Source organism: Staurois parvus, unplaced genomic scaffold, assembly GCF_062004578.1.
Source record: "Staurois parvus isolate SC_StPar_1 unplaced genomic scaffold, SC_StPar_1.0 ptg000282l, whole genome shotgun sequence".
Taxonomy (NCBI): Eukaryota; Metazoa; Chordata; class Amphibia; order Anura; family Ranidae; genus Staurois; species Staurois parvus.
Window position 1 is genome coordinate 8,963,205 of NW_028318078.1, and position 17,039 is coordinate 8,980,243.

Consider the following 17,039-nt stretch of genomic DNA (forward strand, 5'->3'; position numbering starts at 1 on the left):
CACTGGGTGGGAAGGGGTTAACATCAAGGGGCAATCAAAGGATTAACTGTGTGCCTAACAAGTGTAATAATATGTGCTGCTTTTACTTACAGAGCCAGCTGATTTTTCTCTCCCTGCTTTACAAGGAGAAGAAAAAGCCAGGTCACTAATCTGTGTACAGAGTCCTGTGTTGTTTGTAAACAGAAGGCTTTGTGTTGTGATTGGATACAGCCCATCAGCAGATCTCAGCCATAAATCATTGTGCGAGACTTGCTGACAAAATCCCATTGTAGCCAGTGACAGGGGGGTTAGCAGCGGTCATGCTCTAAACCTGGAACAGGATGCATGATGTAGATGTACGCGATTCAGTTTGCTCCATTAAAGAATTTTAAGAAGTTAAAGAATTTTGTTCTGCTCTCAGAAAAGGTGGTTAGGTAAGATATTGTGTGGGACCTTATATCACTGATTATAATGTCTATTGTATATTGTTAAAGCCCAGCTCTGGGCACAATCAGCATACAAGCGTGAAAGCTGTTAAAACTTCCTTTGCTCTAAAAGCCACTGCTTGTCATGTTAGCTTTTTTCAAAGTCCAAAAAGCTGCTTTGTTTACCTGCCTGGATTACAGCCCCTGCTGTAGTTTTGGGCTGCTTTGGTGTAAGTACCGCATGTCTCTTCGACCTCAGTGCTCCAGTAATGTCTCCGCCTCCTCCAGGCCATTTACAAAACACAGAGCTCCAGGTTTCATTTTGTGAATGGCCAGGAGAAGAGGGAAGGGAATACACAACCTCAGCTCTGAAGCCTAAGACCTGCAGTGCTTATGCCCTAGTAGCCTGGAAGTACAGCAAGAGCTGTAATAATCCCGGCTTGTAAACAAAGATGCTTTGAAGGATATAGAAGAAAGCTTACATGATGGAGGTAGCTTACAAGGCATTTCACAGCTTTAACCATGGTGAGCTTATTGTGCTCAGTGTTGGCCTTCATAGTATGTTTATATTTATGCCTTGTGCTAGGGCTCATTTACACATGCTTTGCTCTCTGTAGAGTGATCCTTGTTCAGAGAGCATTTGCCAGGCAGTGAGGACACATTGTATTGCCTCCTCACTGCCTGCTTTAACCCCTTGAATCCTGCACTAGCACACCACAAATATATGCATTGCACGCAGTTGCAGGGCGCCTGCATAGTGGTCTCATTCACTTGGAATGGGTCACAGTCGGTGGGTGCTACACCTGCCGAAAGCAACGGGGAGTATAATTTTGGTTGTGAAGAAGAGCATTGTGCATGAGGCATGTGTACACCCCTGGTCGTTGCCTCTGCAGCTAAGGGGGCAGCAGTTAGGGGCACCCCACCAACTTCAGGTGAACAAGCCCATAGTGTCAACATTTTAATGAGATCCTATGGTCTATAAAATGAAAATCCTAAATCTGCTGCCAATTTTTCTCCACCCTTTGTATGGGGTAACTTATGGCCATCCTTTTACCAAATAAAGTGCAAGTAAGTCAGTTTTTACTTCTTGGCCATATGTACTTGGTACCTGTGAACATGTAACTTAGAGTGGGGGAGCATTGTGATTATTTTACTCCCATTTATGGCTTTTGTAAGGCATACTGATGATGATTAGACATGACAACGCACTCATTATGCAATACTCACTGATGGAGCTAGTGATTATAGTGTAAGAACTGTGTATATGGTGATGTGAGGGTTGGTATAGAACCGTGTAGCTACTGTGACTGGGATTAAGGAAACTGTTTATGGCTAATGATGGGTCGATATGTCAGAATATAGGTGCATTGTTTCTGCTTTTTAACTTTTTAGAGTGATGTACTAGAAAATAATGAGGTTTAGAGATTAGATCTGACCATTTAAAATAAATAAAATTGAAAATGAGGCTTGCAAGCATGATGTAAGGAAAATATTTTTTTATAAATTCCATGGTATCATTTAGATCTTTGTTGCAAATTACAATTCATATTCAACTGCTACAAAATTGTACAGTCGGTGTATATTTATTTTTATTCACTGGACACAGACTAACATATAATAATATTAACTGACGTGAACACTGTATCCAAAAGTGAAAAGTAAACGAGACTTTATTAGTACTTTATACATACACACATACAACCAGATGATAAAGTTTACATTTTATTATAGGAACTGATAAAAAAAATCTATAAAATTAGACAGTGATACATCCAAAGTCTTTTCAACTTTCTGGCTTCAAGAAGACTTCAACATGTTTTGCCATAGCCGGCTTCATCAGGAAAAGGTACAAGAAGCAGGCTGTTGTCTAAATAAAAATGTACAAGTTACAACATGACTGTTTAAACAAATATCCCAGTATACAAATACTGTCAGTTGACTAGTAAAGTCTCTCACCACCAGTCTGAGGCCATATGTTGAATTCATAAAGACTTCAGCATGTTTTGCCATAGACAGTTTCATCAGGAAGAGTTACAAGAAGCAGGCTGTTATCTAAAGAAAAGAGGGATTCTTAAGACACTGTGCACAGCCCATTAGGGGACAAAAACGTTTAAGTCTTCATGAAGCCGGAAAAGTGAAAAGACCTTGAATATATCATGGTCTAATTTTAATGTTTTTTTTATCAATTATTATAAAAAAAAATTTAAAAATGTATCTGCTTATAATTGTGTATGTATAGGGTACCTTTTAAAATCCTGTTTACTTTTCACGTTTGGATATACTTAGCCTTTGAGATGTGGTGCCTTGAATGTGCTCACTGTCCTACACCAAAACGTAGTGTGATGTCAGACACACTAATCTGCAAGCCTCTATGAAATTGCTGACCTGTGTTTGACATCTTCTTTTAAGCATGTTATGAACATGAGCCTTAAAGAATATAGACTTAAATTTCCTTTTGCAAGGATCCTATAATACATAAAGTAGAACTATAGGCAAAGCTTTTTATTTTTACTTTGTATACAGTAACTCCTACCATTTTTTCACCATCTGTTACCTTCACTTCCTGTCCCATTGCCAAAACAGGAAGTGAGGGGAAATTCCTGCAAATTAAGGGAATCTCTTGGGCCCCCCAGGTCACCAGATCTAGTATCTCCATTAGACAATTTCCCTTCTGACTTTTCTAGGGGACAAATCAAAATTTGTGATTTTCTTTTTACTTTTAAGTTCTATTATAAAGGAAAACAGGACAAATAGAGAGGGTGAGTCTTCTTAATTGACGGCACAGACATCAATAAAAATCTAATAGGTTTTCTAACCCCTCTCCACTTTATCCAACCCGAAAACAAATGACCAATCAGACACCAGAAATCATCTCACCAGGACATCGGACACATAATTTATTGGGGCTTTGGGTTATATATTTCTTGGCTTTTCTCTGGGTGCTCCAGTTTCTCTAGAGAGATGCAGAGGAAAGCAGAGTATCCATGGTCAATCCATTGGCTCCCAAGGCTGTGTCGAGCTGTTTACCCAAATACAACTTTTTGCAGTCATAGCAGAGCAGAATGTTACACTGTTTTCAAATAGAAAAAAATAGCCTCGAGTGATTTAACAATTCCGATAAAGTTCCTTTGTTGCTGCAGTGATCAAGTGATCATTGCTGTATGTGTGAGGGAGAAAAACGCGTTAAGGATAAAAAAAAATATGATGTATTGTTAATCCTTTTTGCCTTTATTTTAGGGGTAATGGCACAAGGAGTACCTTCCATGGCTGGAACACCCGCAACTGGAAATATTCCGTACAATCAGCAGGTAATGAGTTGAACAGTAGGATTTCATTGTTCCTCTGTTATAGCAAGTACTGGCAATATATAACAGGAATAGGAGGCGCTCCAAAGGATGGAGAGAAGAAAAGGGGAAGAAGCACCTGGAAAGTATCCTGTGAGTGTAGCACAGGTAGAAAAAAAGGTTGTAGGCTAGTACAGAATAATAGATTGCCTATAATCACACCTTGAAGGTTGCAAATAGCCCGAGTGGGGATTGAGCAACCTGTAGCTTTAGCATATTGTACTCGATGCTTATCCAGGTTCTTCTGGAGTATCCTGTGCTGAAGGCAGTGAGATCACAATGTGCATAAAGGTGAAAAGAGCTTAACCCAGAAAATGGGTTGTGTGATTATGCTGTGGCCTACCCTTTTTTTCTGCGTTCAGTTCCTTTACCTCCAATATGCAAACAAATTATGTTACTAGAACTGAAAACCATTTGCACATATAGACTTGGAAAATTACTATATCTAGCCTGTATATAATAAAATTTGACTACTGCAGATTATTTAACTTTTTTTGCACAGTTATGTATGCAAGCCTTTTAAGTGTTTGTACTTTTTGTTATCCAATAATATAGTTAATCTTTGACATTTATTTGATATTTGGCGCTTATTTATTAACAGATGTCCTGCTACATAGAAGCTGATATTTCAGTTTGGTATCAGTAGTCTCAATCCAAGCAGTTTTTTTTTTTTTTTTAATCTGCAGTTGAAAGTGGAAAGTTAACTTTCGTGAGGTGTATGCCACATTAAGTGTCGCTGTCATTTCTTTAATGTTTACACTTAAATTTAGGCCAGATAGTAACGTTCAGACCAGATAATATAGCACTCACTATACTTCCAGGTTGCCGTGTCTCTCATGCAGTATGTGGAAACTTAAGTGTTTGTCCATCCCTCTTTCCTCTTTTCCATGTACAGAATGCTTTGTATTCGCTGAGTGGTTCACAGTACAGCTCTAGGTATGACAGCATATATTATATGGTCTTCAAAACGTTCCAGCACTTAGACGTAAGGATGCCCCATCGTTTGCTGGAAATTATCAACCTACAGCAGACTGAATTCAAAGACACCCCAGACATCAAAGTGAAAACGGTACTTAGTAGTCTGTATGGCCCCCATGTTCTTGAATGCATGCCTGACAATGTCGGGGCATGCTCCTAGTCATACAACGGATGGTGTCCTGGGGGGTTTCTTCCCAGATCTTGACCAGGGCATCACTGAGCTCCTGAACAGTCTGAGGTGCAACCTGGCGGCATCGAATGGACCAAAACATGATATCCCAGAGGTGTTTTATTGAATTTAGGTCAGGCGAGCATGGGGGACATTCAATTGTATCAATTCCTTCATCCTCTAGGAACTGCCTGCCTACCCTCGCCACATGAGGCTGGGTATTGTCGTTCACCAAGAGGAACCCAGGACCCACTGGACAAGTGTAGGGTCTGACAATGGGTCCAGGGATTTCATCCCGATACCTAATGGCAGTCAGGGTACCATTGTCTAGCATGTAGAGGTCTGTATGTCCCTCCATAGATATGCCTCCCCAGACCATCACTGACCCACCACCAAAACTGTCATGCTGGACAATGTTACAGTCAGATGTTACAGGCAGCATAACATTCTCTACGGCTTCTCCAGACCCTTTCATGTTTGTTACATGTGCTCAGGGTGAACCTCTCATCTGTGAAAAGCAAAGGGCGCCAGTGGCAGACCTGCCAATTCTGGTGTTCAATAGCAAATTCCAGTCGAGCTCTGTGGGGCCAGGCAGTGAGTACAGGGCCCGCTTGAGGACATCAAGCCCTGAGGCCACCCTCATGAAGTCGGTTTCTGATTGTTTAGTCACAGACATTCATACTAGTGGCCTGCTGGAGGTCATTTTGTAGGCCTCTGGCAGTGCTCATCCTGTTCCTCCTTGTACAAAGGGGCAGATACTGGTCCTGCTGATGGGTTGTCCAGCTCTCCTAGAGTAACTGTCTGTCTCCTGGAATCTCCTCCATGCTCTTGAGACTGTGCTGGGAGACATAGCAAACCTTCTGGCAATGGCACGTATTGTGCCATCCTGGAGGAGTTGGACTGCCTGTGCAAAGTCTGTAGGGTCCAGGTATCACCTCATGCTACCAGTAGTGACACTGACCCTAGCCAAATGCAAAACTAGTAAAAAACAGTCAGAAAAGATGAGTAAAGAAAAAAATGTCAGTGGCCTCCACCTGTAAAACATATCTTGGGGGTCATCTCATTGTTGCCCATCTAGTGCACCTGTTTGTTAATTTCCTTAACACCAAAGCAGCTGAAACTGATTAACAACCCCCTCTGCTACTTAACCACTTGCCTACCAGGCACTTATACCCCCTTATTTACCAGGCCAATTTTCAGCTTTCAGCGCTGCCGCACTTTGATTGACAATTGCACGGTCATGCAACATTGTACCCATATGAAATTTTGATCATTTTTTTCTCACAAATAGAGCTTTCTTTTGGTGGTATTTAATCGCCACTGGGCGCTTTACTTTTTGCGCTATAAATAAAAAAGTGCAAAAAATTTGAAAAAAACAAAGTTTCTTTGTTTCTATTATAAAATTTTTCAAACAGGCATTTTTTCTCCTTCACTGATGTGCGTTGATGAGGCAGCACTGATGGGCACTGATAGGCAGCACTAAAGGGCACTGATAGGCAGCACTAATGAGGTGTCACGGATAGGCGGCACTAATATGCAGCACTGATAGGCGGCACTGATAGGTGACACTGATGATGGGTATTGATAGATGGCACTGACTGGCATCACTGCTGGGCACTGACTGGCGGCACTGACTGGCACAACCCCTGGGCACTGACTTGTGGCACTGACTGGCAGCACTGCTGGGCTGCACTGGTGGGCAGCACTGGTGGGTGGGCACAGGTGGGTGGCACAGGTGGGCACAGGTGGGTGGCACTGGTGGGCACAGGTGGGTGGCACTTCTGGGCACAGGTAGGTGGCACTGCAGAGTGGCACAGGTGGGTGCACTGCTGGGCACAGGTGGGTGATCTGCTGGGCACAGGTGGGCGGAGCTAGTGGGCGCACTGCTGGGCACAGGTGGGCGGAACTTGCGGGTGGCACTGCTGGGCACCGATCATCAGGGCACTGATCATCAGTGCCCTGATGATCGGTGCCGATCCCCGCTCTGACAACTGCCGGTTCTCGGCAGTACTTTCCTCACGATCTGACAGCGTGAGGAAAGTGCAGCCGAGGACCGGCACTTGCATTTCCCTCTGATCAGCGTGTCATTGGACACCGCTGATCAGGTGGTAAAAGGCCGCTGTGATTGGCCTTTTACCACATCACGTGATCAGCTGTGTCCGTAGGACACAGCGATCAAGGAGATCGCCGGGTGCGCACCCCCTGGGGCGCGCAGGAGAGCGCGTCCTGGGGGGACGTCATATGATGTCCACTCAGAACTGGCCGGCCGCAGTGAAGCCGTCATTCGGCTATCTGCGGTCGGCAGGTAGTTAACTGACCAGATCACTATCCCAGGTGTTTAATTGACTTGATGCTATACTCTGATTAAAAATTGTTGCTTTATTCTTATTTTTAGAAGTGTGTGTATATATATATGTATATATATATATAAATTATACATGCACATGTACACATTATATTGCCAAAAGTATTGGGATACCCCTCCACATCATTGGATTCAGGTGTTCGCATCACCTTCATGGTCACAGGTGTCAAAAGCACCTAGGCATGCAGACTGCTTCTACAAACGTGTAAAAGAATGTGTCACTCTCAGGAGCTCTGAATTCAAGCGTGGTACCGTGATAGGTTGCTACCTGTACAATAGGTTCTTACGTGAAATTTCCTTGCTACTAAATATTCCACAGTCAACTATTAATGGTATTATAACAACCTGAAAGCAACTGAGAGCAACAGCAACTCAGCCACAACGTGGAGGCCACGTAAAATGACAGAGCGGGGTCAGCGCATGCTGAAGCGCACATTTTACAGATGTTGCTGACTGCAGAGTCAGTAGCTGAAGACCTCCAAACTTCATGTGGCCTGCAGATTAGCACAACAGTGCATAGAGAGCTTTGTGGAACGGGTTTCCATGGCAGCTGCATCCAAACCTTACATCGCCAAGTGCAATACAAAATCTCGGATGCAGTGGTGTAAAGCACGCTGCCACTGGACTCTAGAGCAGTGGAGATGTATTTTCTGGAGTGACGGATCATGCTTCTCTGTCTGGCAATCTGATGAATGTGTCTGGGTTTGGTGGTTGCCAGGAGAACGGTACTTGCTTGACTGCATTGTGCCAAGTGTAAAGTTAGGTGGAGGGGGAATTATGGTGTAGGCTTGGCCCCTTAGTTTTAGTGAAGTGAACTCTTAAGGCATCAGCATACCAAGACATTTTGGAAAATTTCATGCTCCCAACTTTGTGGGAACAGTTTGGGGATGCCCCTTCCTGTTCCAACATGACTGCACACCAGTGCACAAAGAAAGGTTCATAAAAACATGGATGAGTGAGTCTGGAGGTGGAGGAACTTGAGTCCTGACCTCAACCCGATAGAATAATGAATTAGAGCAGGGACTGTGAGCCAGGCCTACTTGTCCAAAATCAGTGCCTGACCTCACAAATGCACTTCTGGAAGAACGGTTAAACATTCCCATAGACACGCTCCTAAACCTTGTGGACAGCCTTCCCAGAAGAGTTGAAGCTGGTATAGCTGCAAAGGGTGGGCCAACTCAATATTTAACCCTACGGAGTAAGACTGGGCTGCCATTAATGTTCATGTGAGTGTAAAGGCAAGCGTCCCAACACTTTTGGCGATATAGTGTGTGTGTGTGTACACACAATCTCACAGAAGTGAGTACACCCTCACATTTTTTAAAATGTTTTATTCTATCTTCATGTGGCAACACTGAAGAAATGACACTTTGCTACAATGTAAAGTAATGGGTGTACAGCTTTTATAACAGTGTAAATTCGCTGTTCCCTCAAAATAACTAGTTGAGTTGCTTAGCCTTGTTTCCATGTCCTATGCGCAAAAACACATAGGAAGTAAGAGCAGAAAAGTGGCAGCAGGTCCTCTGGAATTGTGAATCAAAATAGTGGAGGTTCCCTGCAAGTTTGGGTTGCATTTCTGCAAATGGAATTGGAGATTTGGTCAGGATCAATGGTGTCCTCAGTGTTGAGATATACAGGCAGATACTTACCCCATCATGCCATACCATCACGGAGGCGTGTGATAGGCCCCAAATTTACTGGTACAATGTTTTGCATTTTATGTAACAAATCGATACTGGCTGTATGTATATAATTATTTGGCAAAACTGCTTCTGTTTTTAGTTTCTGTAATAGAAAATTGATAAATCATCTTCACATATATTGTGTTTTGTTTTTTAGATGGGAATGCTTGTTCCTGCTGGACAGCAGGCTCCACCTCCATATCCTGGTCAGAATCAAGTTAGTCAGCCAGCTGTACAGCAGCCTTCAACCCCTGTGTTTGTGGCTCCACCACCCAGGACTCAAAAGTTACTCCATTCAGAAGCATACTTGAAATACATAGAAGGATTAACGGCTGAATCCAACTGCATCAGCAAATGGGACCAGACATTGTCAGGTAAAGGCTTAATAACTGTAGCTGTTTATTGTCAATTAATAGTATTCATTTTCCACAGGTTGCTGTCCAGTGACCCATCTCTCTGTCTGCAGTAGTTTTTCTTTTTTTTCCCTAGCACCATCCTCTGAAGTTCTTGATAACTAGATTTCACAAAAAGTCATTCTAAAAAGCTTTCTTAATCACTGGTTTTGGTATTATCAGTTTTACAATCCCTGATGGTACTACCGAACACATCATCTTTCCCTTGGATGTACATATGATCTGCTAATGTAATATATATATAAAGATGAAACATTAATGAATGCAAATATTTATATTCTTAAATTTTCCATAATGAAGACTGCATTAAGATCACATTAAAAACACAGTAAATATGTTAACGTAGTCATATAGTACAGGACACAGGCTGAATCTTCATAGACCCTGGGTTATAGACTGCTACCTTCAGGTGATTGGACATTGGCAAAGCTTTTAGAGACACCCCCTGGGCATACCCTTATGACAATACTCCACTCTGTGAGACCAGTTTCTTGCTTGTGTCCTTTTGGTGATGGACTTCTTTTCCTTTCGGAGAAGTTCTCTATGCCTAACTAGTTATCTTTATTTTGGATTCTTCAATCAACTCTTCACTGCCTCCTACCATAACTTTAAAAGCAGCGCATCCAGATCAGTTTAACTTGGGAGCAAAAAAAAAAAAATCAAGCAAAACATTTGTTGAAGGTTTGCAAAACACTTAAACTTCTCAGAGTAATGATGCTTCTCTTGCAGCAGAGTAGGACACTACTTTAACGCTGGTCTCTGCATCCGATTCTAACTCTACCTCAAGCATATAACAAACAGCCTATCTGAAAAGGCAGATTTCTTTGCAGCTGTCTGATTTTGTTTTTTGGATAATTAATGGCTTTATTACAACCATCCAAGTTCAGAGCTCAAAAGCACCATGTTTCTTCTCCATCCTCGCCTTCTCTACCAGAGTTGAAATTGAATCTACCTGCTCTAGAAGCATAGAGTCAGTGCTAGAGCGCTATAAACATGCCCTTGGCTTCACAAAGAAAGCTTACTAACATAGACATGCTCCCATCTGCTGTGTGCAAAATATTTAGCATAATTGCACTTGAGTCTTCTCCATCTCACCATGCCCCTTTGGGGATTAAGAGACCTGCCAAGTCTAAAAAGACATTCCCCATTTGTATTTTTTCCCTAACATTGTCAGCTGTGTGGAAATGCGTTGGTGGAGGTTGTGGCCAGTGACATTGTTGTGCATGCCAGTGGAAGTTCCAGCAGGGCCATATTTTGTTTCTTGTCAATGATTTCCACATGTAAGTGCATAAGCAAAATAATTTTTACCTTGCTTTTATTGGTTGCACATGAGGTTGTGCTGTTCCTTTTTTTTTTTATATAAATTCTTACCATTTGTGAGGATGATGTGGAGTAAAAAGGTGACAAGTTTGTCAGAGCCATATAACAAATGCGCTGACTGACAGCATAGGAACCTTACAGACTGAAAGGATACCTCATGGTGTACGGCTGTGTGTCAGCTGAGATCATTTGATCTCATTTGCCTGAGATCCAATCTTTCTGGTAAGAAGTGTGTGTATCCTTGTGGCGTGGATTTTTCACAACACTGGCTTTTTTGGGTGATTTACACAGGATTTATGATTATTTACATTACTTTTAGAGACTTTGTTTCATTTTGGTGGACTTTAAATATAATAATTAAGCAAACCACATATACATAGATGAGGAAAAAATCTATTAAAGAGATACTCAAAGTGTGCTATTCCCCATTTTATGAACTAAAAGAATAGGCAATGTATGACAAATTACACCTGAAAGTATTTTAACGCCTCTGAAAATCATTGCTGAGCTACATCCAGTGGGGGGGGGGAATCACTAAAAATTAGTAGTAGTAGACCCTGCCATCTCAATCTTAAATAAACCTCTTACTGTGCTTATAGAAGATGTACCTTTTATTTTAGGATTTTGCAGACAGAAAATTTGAGATAATCTTAAAAGCTTTCTTTGTTTTTGCAGGGAGCTCTTACAACCAGTTATTGCTGCAGTCTCTGTTTGTCAAACTGCAACTAATTGGACTAGAGCAATGAACAATCAACAGGAACCTATATTCCAGAGCCAAGTTCTGGCAGATCACTTACAAACTTTGCCTTCTGCTCTGCTTTTCTGTGTTGATACCCTAGCACAAGTCATGACGAAAATTTTTTAAATTAATAATTTCTCTCCATATGTGTACATAAGCGTATGGCTAAAAGACTGGGCAGATGAAGCTGTCTGTAACAGGCACCTCACTTGTATGCCTTTGAATTGTGTCTTTGTTGATGCTGCACCTGACAAATTTATGAAGGAGGTCACAGGTAGAAAGGCACTTCTTCTACAAAGAAAAGTTCCAAACCTCCCTACTTGAGATTTTCTACTTACTCTAAACAAACCACACTCAATTACCCTCACCAGGCTTCATCTTCAAAGCCAAAATTCAACCCTTTCTCTTGGTGAAAAACTTGGAACAAAATCCACCAAATCTGCCACAAACCTTTCTCCGCAGTGCAGACTTCTGTCCTAAAAGTGAGGGGACATCTATTTCAGTATACATCCCTCTGGTTCACAGATATCTCAGACCTATTGTTCGGTGGTTTCAAAAAGGGTACAAAATAGAGTTTCAAACTCTAGCCCCTCACCTTTTTTTCTGCTCTCAAACCAGCCAAAATATGCCAATTGAGAGCCAGATTTGGACACTTCTCTGAACCATCTTGTCCCAGAGAGTAGTCATTCATGTCCCTCTAGAGTAGTGGTCTCAAAACTGCATTTGAGGGGCCCGAGTGCAGCCCTTTGCTTGCTTTGTCTATCCCATGGGACACAATTCTTCACACTGATACCAACCATGGGGCATGACACAAAAAATAGGGCACCATTTCTTCCCCTAATATTAAAAGGTTGGGCAGTGTTTACTGGAGGGCAGGAAAATGGCCATTTGTTCAGAAATGCCCCCCCCCCCCCCGCTCTAGAGGACCAAAATCTAATGTGGGTAATTCATCCTACTCTGGATCTAAAATCCCCAAACAAGTACCTGCATCTTTCAAAGTGTCGCACTGAATCAGCAAGGTCGTAATTACCTCTGACTCAAAGAGAATATCTCACTAAAGTTGCTTACCTGCGCTTTCCCATTTACCCATCTCAGTCACATTTTTCAAGTTTTGCAGTAAGAGACAGACATGTTCAATTTGTTGCAATTCCATTCGACCTTTCCTCGGCCCCCAGAATATTTACATTTCTGCTTGCTCTTCTAGAAACCTGGTGCATTCAGGTTATAAGGTGTCTTAACTACCTTTTTCTTAAAATGGAGTTCCAGTTGAATTAAAAAAAAAAGTCAAACTAGCAGATGACCTTTAAAATACAGACATTTACCTGTCCCTCAGTTCAGCAAGGTCCTCACCATGGCTGGTTTCACCAGCCATCTTCTCTCTCCGGTGCTGGAATCTTCAGTGTGGGCACCCAGCTGTGACAGCTGTCCAGTAGTTTCTGCTGTTCACAGTGTGGTAGTGTGAAATTAGCAGACAGGTTTCCTCAGCCATCACCGCCTACACCAGGGGGAGTGGTCCCTTCCTTCTGACTTCTTTGGTCTCTTATGTCAGAAATAAGGGACTCCAGATGTGGACATCCTGGCCTGCAGGTTCAACAAGTTACCCCTGTTCATGGTCAGAACAAAGGAACCAATACATTGAATGCCCAGGTAACCCCCTGGACTCCAGTCCTGGTAATATGTGTCTTACCTTCACTGCAGATGCTTCCTCAATTGCTTAGGAAAATAAAAGGAGAAAAAATTGGGGAGTCTCATTGCAGTCAAATGACCCAGAGAGACGCGGTTCACAGACATGCTCAGAGTTTAGGGAAACTACCCCTGACTTCTTCCAAACAGGCCAGACGTGCTCTCTCAAAGCCTGCTTCTTAGTCACTGGCTTCAACAGCATGGCTGTTGAAACACAGATGTTGAAGGACAGGCCATATCTCACTCTGTCATTCCTGCCTTAATCAGAGCCAGCTATTTACAGAAAGATATACTACCGTACATAAAAATCATATTTCACCTGATATGAACACAGGCACTTCAACCCCAGAGATTACTCTGTACCTTGTGGTCTGCCCTTCCTACAGACTTGAGTAGAATTTGGACCCAAGTACTCTTAAGGGACAGGTTTCGGTCTCATCCATCTGAATTAGCAGTTCTATCATGCAGAGTCTCTTGATTCTTCACAGGGATAAAAGTAGTCTTGTGCTCAAGACCCTCCTTTCCACCCAAGGTGGTCTTAGCCTTCTGCCTTCCCATACAGAAGAAAAATATTCTTCCCAAATATATTGCCATAGATTTGAAAAAAAAAAATGTAGTATTTCAAATATATGGCAATATATTTGGGAAGAATATTTAAAAATATATTTCAAATATATTTTTCTTCCAAGTGGGTTAATGAGGACATTGTCCTGTCTTCTTTCTGCCCTGGTCCAAAGCATCACAAATAAATTGCTCTCCCCTGTTTTGGATGTGGTCAGAGTTGTCAGGGTCTGACAACCACAGCATCCATTTGAAAAATGGCTTGTTAAATATGACATATGGTACATGAATAGTTTGTATTGTATCCAGATGGAAGGTGGAGCTTTAAGCCACAGATATGCATTACCTTCTGTTAAAAAAAGCCTATGTACAGAGCTCAGCTTCACTCTCACAACAGAATGCTGAAGGGTCCATGCATGTTACCACTCTTATTTTATTTACTGTTTTTGTACTTGCAATACGCTGTGTTTCTGCTCTGACTGTTCGTTGTTATTGGATGCACCTCTTAGATTTGTAACACTAGATGTTTTTGTAAGATATCTTGTCTTGCTGAAGTACACAAAAAAAATAAATAAAAAAGTAACCAAAAAGGGGGGGGGGGCTAAAAAAACAAAAGTTATGGCAGAAAAAAAAAATTTTCTGCCAGAAAATTGCAGTACAGAAGTTTTTTTTTTTTTCACAGCTTGTAAACACTGAGCCTAAAATAGCCTCTAAACCAGAGTTTCTCAACCTTTTTTTCAGTCGGGGCGCCCTTGAAAAGTATTTTCAATCATGAGGCACCCCTGTCCAAGGCTTGGTTCAAGTTACTGTGTGTCATGGAACGCACGCAAAATCACGCTCATTCTTGACACACAGACAAATGCTCTGCTCTTTAATTCCCAATGGTAACCCCATACATTGGCAAAGGCGGGGTGTTTTTGGTGTGGTGCAATTTATATATATAAAAAAAAAAAAAAGGTCAGGGATGACTGTCTCTGCATTCCTGCAAGTAGGCAACCCATGTAATTAATTGGCTTCCTTACATGCAGTCACTCAGATGTGAACAAAAGGGCCTGTTCACCTGTGAGGTTGAAGGGCGGTAATACCATTCAGTTGAGCTGCTTTTACAACCCCCAACTGCTCCTCCTTTAGCTGCAGCAGCTGGGGGTATACACATGCTGTGGCCACAACTGGAAGTATACCTCCAGGTGAATGGGTTTTTTTACAACCACCCCGCAACTATGTGCTCATTGTACGTGGTTGTGATGGGGTGATGCTGCATTTACGGGGTTAAAGCAGGTGGTGAGGAGGTAACACATTGACTCTTTAGCACCTGTCAAATGCCTCTGAAAAGCGATCTGAGCATGGATTGCTTTTCAAAGGAGTGGCAGTCCTTGCTGCTATTACAAACAAGTCCTAAAAATAAAAAAAAAGTTCTGAAAGGACAGGAATAGGAAATAAAGATTAAAAGAAATATACATTCACACAAAAATAAATGCACACATACATTAAAACACACCCACACCCTTGATTCTTCACACCCCCCCCCCCCACAAAACTTTTCTGTACATACCTTCCCTCACACAGCTTGGTACTGCACTCTAGGGGGAGGCAGAGAGCACAGCAGACACTCCTCCTCCCTTTGCTCAGCAGTCTGACCTCTCCCAGTTCCGATGTACAGTGCGGCTTGGGATCAGGATCTCGGGCTCAGCTGACAGCCTCTTTCTACCAGGACATCACAGCACCCAGATTAGAGAAAGGCTGCTCTAAACGTCCTGACGTGCATTGGACACATAGGATAACATTGAGCAGCTTCTACAGTCAAAAACGCAAAACTCCTGTAGAGTTTTTTTTTTTTTACACCCACTATGCAAGAACCCTTGGAGCAAGGACTCCTCAAAGTTATTTCCGCTTCATCCATGGGGCACAACAGCTCTAGGGATTCATTCAGAAACAGTTTAAAAAACCAAAAAGGGGTTTTGTCATGCATTCAGTATGCACAAAAAATTGTGTATACAGGAAAAAAAATATATATATATAATTTTAGATTGTAAGCTTTAATGAGCAGGGTCCTCTGATTCTTCTTGTATTGAATTGTGTTGTAACTGTACTGTCTGCCCTGATGTTGTAAAGCACTGCGCAGACTGTTGGTGCTATATAAATCCTGTATAATAATTATACACACACTAACACACACATATATATATATATATATATATATAAATAAAATTGACCCAGAATTTGCCCTTTAAAAATAATGGCACACTCGCATCAACATTGCATATCCACTATCTTGTACTTATTCCAACCTAATCAAGTTCTGTATGTGTGTAAATTATACATGAAGGGTTAGACTCTGGTTCTCTGTGTAGTGTAAACAATAGCTTACAGGAGATCACGAGAAGGAGAAACCCCAGAGGAGACAAAACTGAGCTCTTTACAAAAAGTAAATCTAAAATGTATGGATACAGACTGAATACATACATAATCACTGATCCTGATTTTATTTATCATTTTTAGCTCGGAGACGAGACATCCACTTGTCGAAAGAACAGGAGAGCCGGCTTCCTTCCTACTGGTTGAAAAGCAAAGGGGCCCACACAACTATGGCCAATGCATTATGGCGTCTCAGAGACCTCATGCTTAGAGACACCTTAAACATCCGACAGGCATACAGCCTTGAAAATGTCTAAGCTGTCGATCGCCATTGTTTTCTCTTTTCATAGCAGAATACTGAATTTTGTGGAACAATCAATGTTTTTAGTGACTGAGGAGCCAGGCCTATATTTTTTATTCGCATTTCTGTACATTGTAAGACCATTTTGATATAAGGACATTTTAATATGCTTATTTTGACCTTTTTTTGTTATGTATTTAGTTGATGTCAAATACATTTTTACATTGCTTCAGTCATGTTTTTGGGATTTAGTGTCAAGGATATACTTTGGAAAGTGGTGTGACATGTACATTGTTTTTTTATTGCTGTTGTAGAATATGCTATGTCACGCTGCCATTATTTTAAATTAAATGTCTTTGCCACTATATTTTGGCCCAGAACTTCTCTTTATGCACCTGATGAAAAGTCTTATCCATAACCATCTGAATGCACCTGAGAGAGTGTTGAATTTGCTCATCTACACAAGCCCCTACTGAGAGTTTTAGGTCTTTTCTCTTTCCTTGCCGTGTTCTCTAGGTACAGTTTGCATTTAAAGATCTTCTTGCTCATGCGCATGTGTGCGGACAAAGAAAATTAGCTATTTTGAGATCATTTATTGCTGGCAGCATCACTGCTCACCTCGCCATAGCATCAAGAGCTTCTAGCTGCAACAGCTCCTTGATGATGTGAATATGAAGTGAAAGGCACACGTGCAATAGAAAGGATGCAATGGAAATGGCTTCATG

General features: G+C 41.8%; 1 protein-coding gene across 8 annotated transcripts in view; it reads left to right on the forward strand.

Annotated features, from left to right (window-relative positions):
- The window catches only part of PBRM1 (polybromo 1), a 149,182-nt gene extending 132,501 nt beyond the window's left edge, over window positions 1-16,681 (forward strand). For all 8 annotated transcript variants that reach the window (XM_089681922.1, XM_089681917.1, XM_089681918.1 and 5 more), the window contains 3 exons: window positions 3,642-3,712; window positions 9,100-9,316; window positions 16,158-16,681. In XM_089681922.1, the coding sequence (XP_089538048.1) occupies window positions 3,642-3,712; window positions 9,100-9,316; window positions 16,158-16,330 (461 nt within the window). In that variant the 3' untranslated portion in view covers window positions 16,331-16,681. The remainder of the gene's footprint in view (window positions 1-3,641; window positions 3,713-9,099; window positions 9,317-16,157) is intronic.
- Window positions 16,682-17,039: the final 358 nt, after the last annotated feature.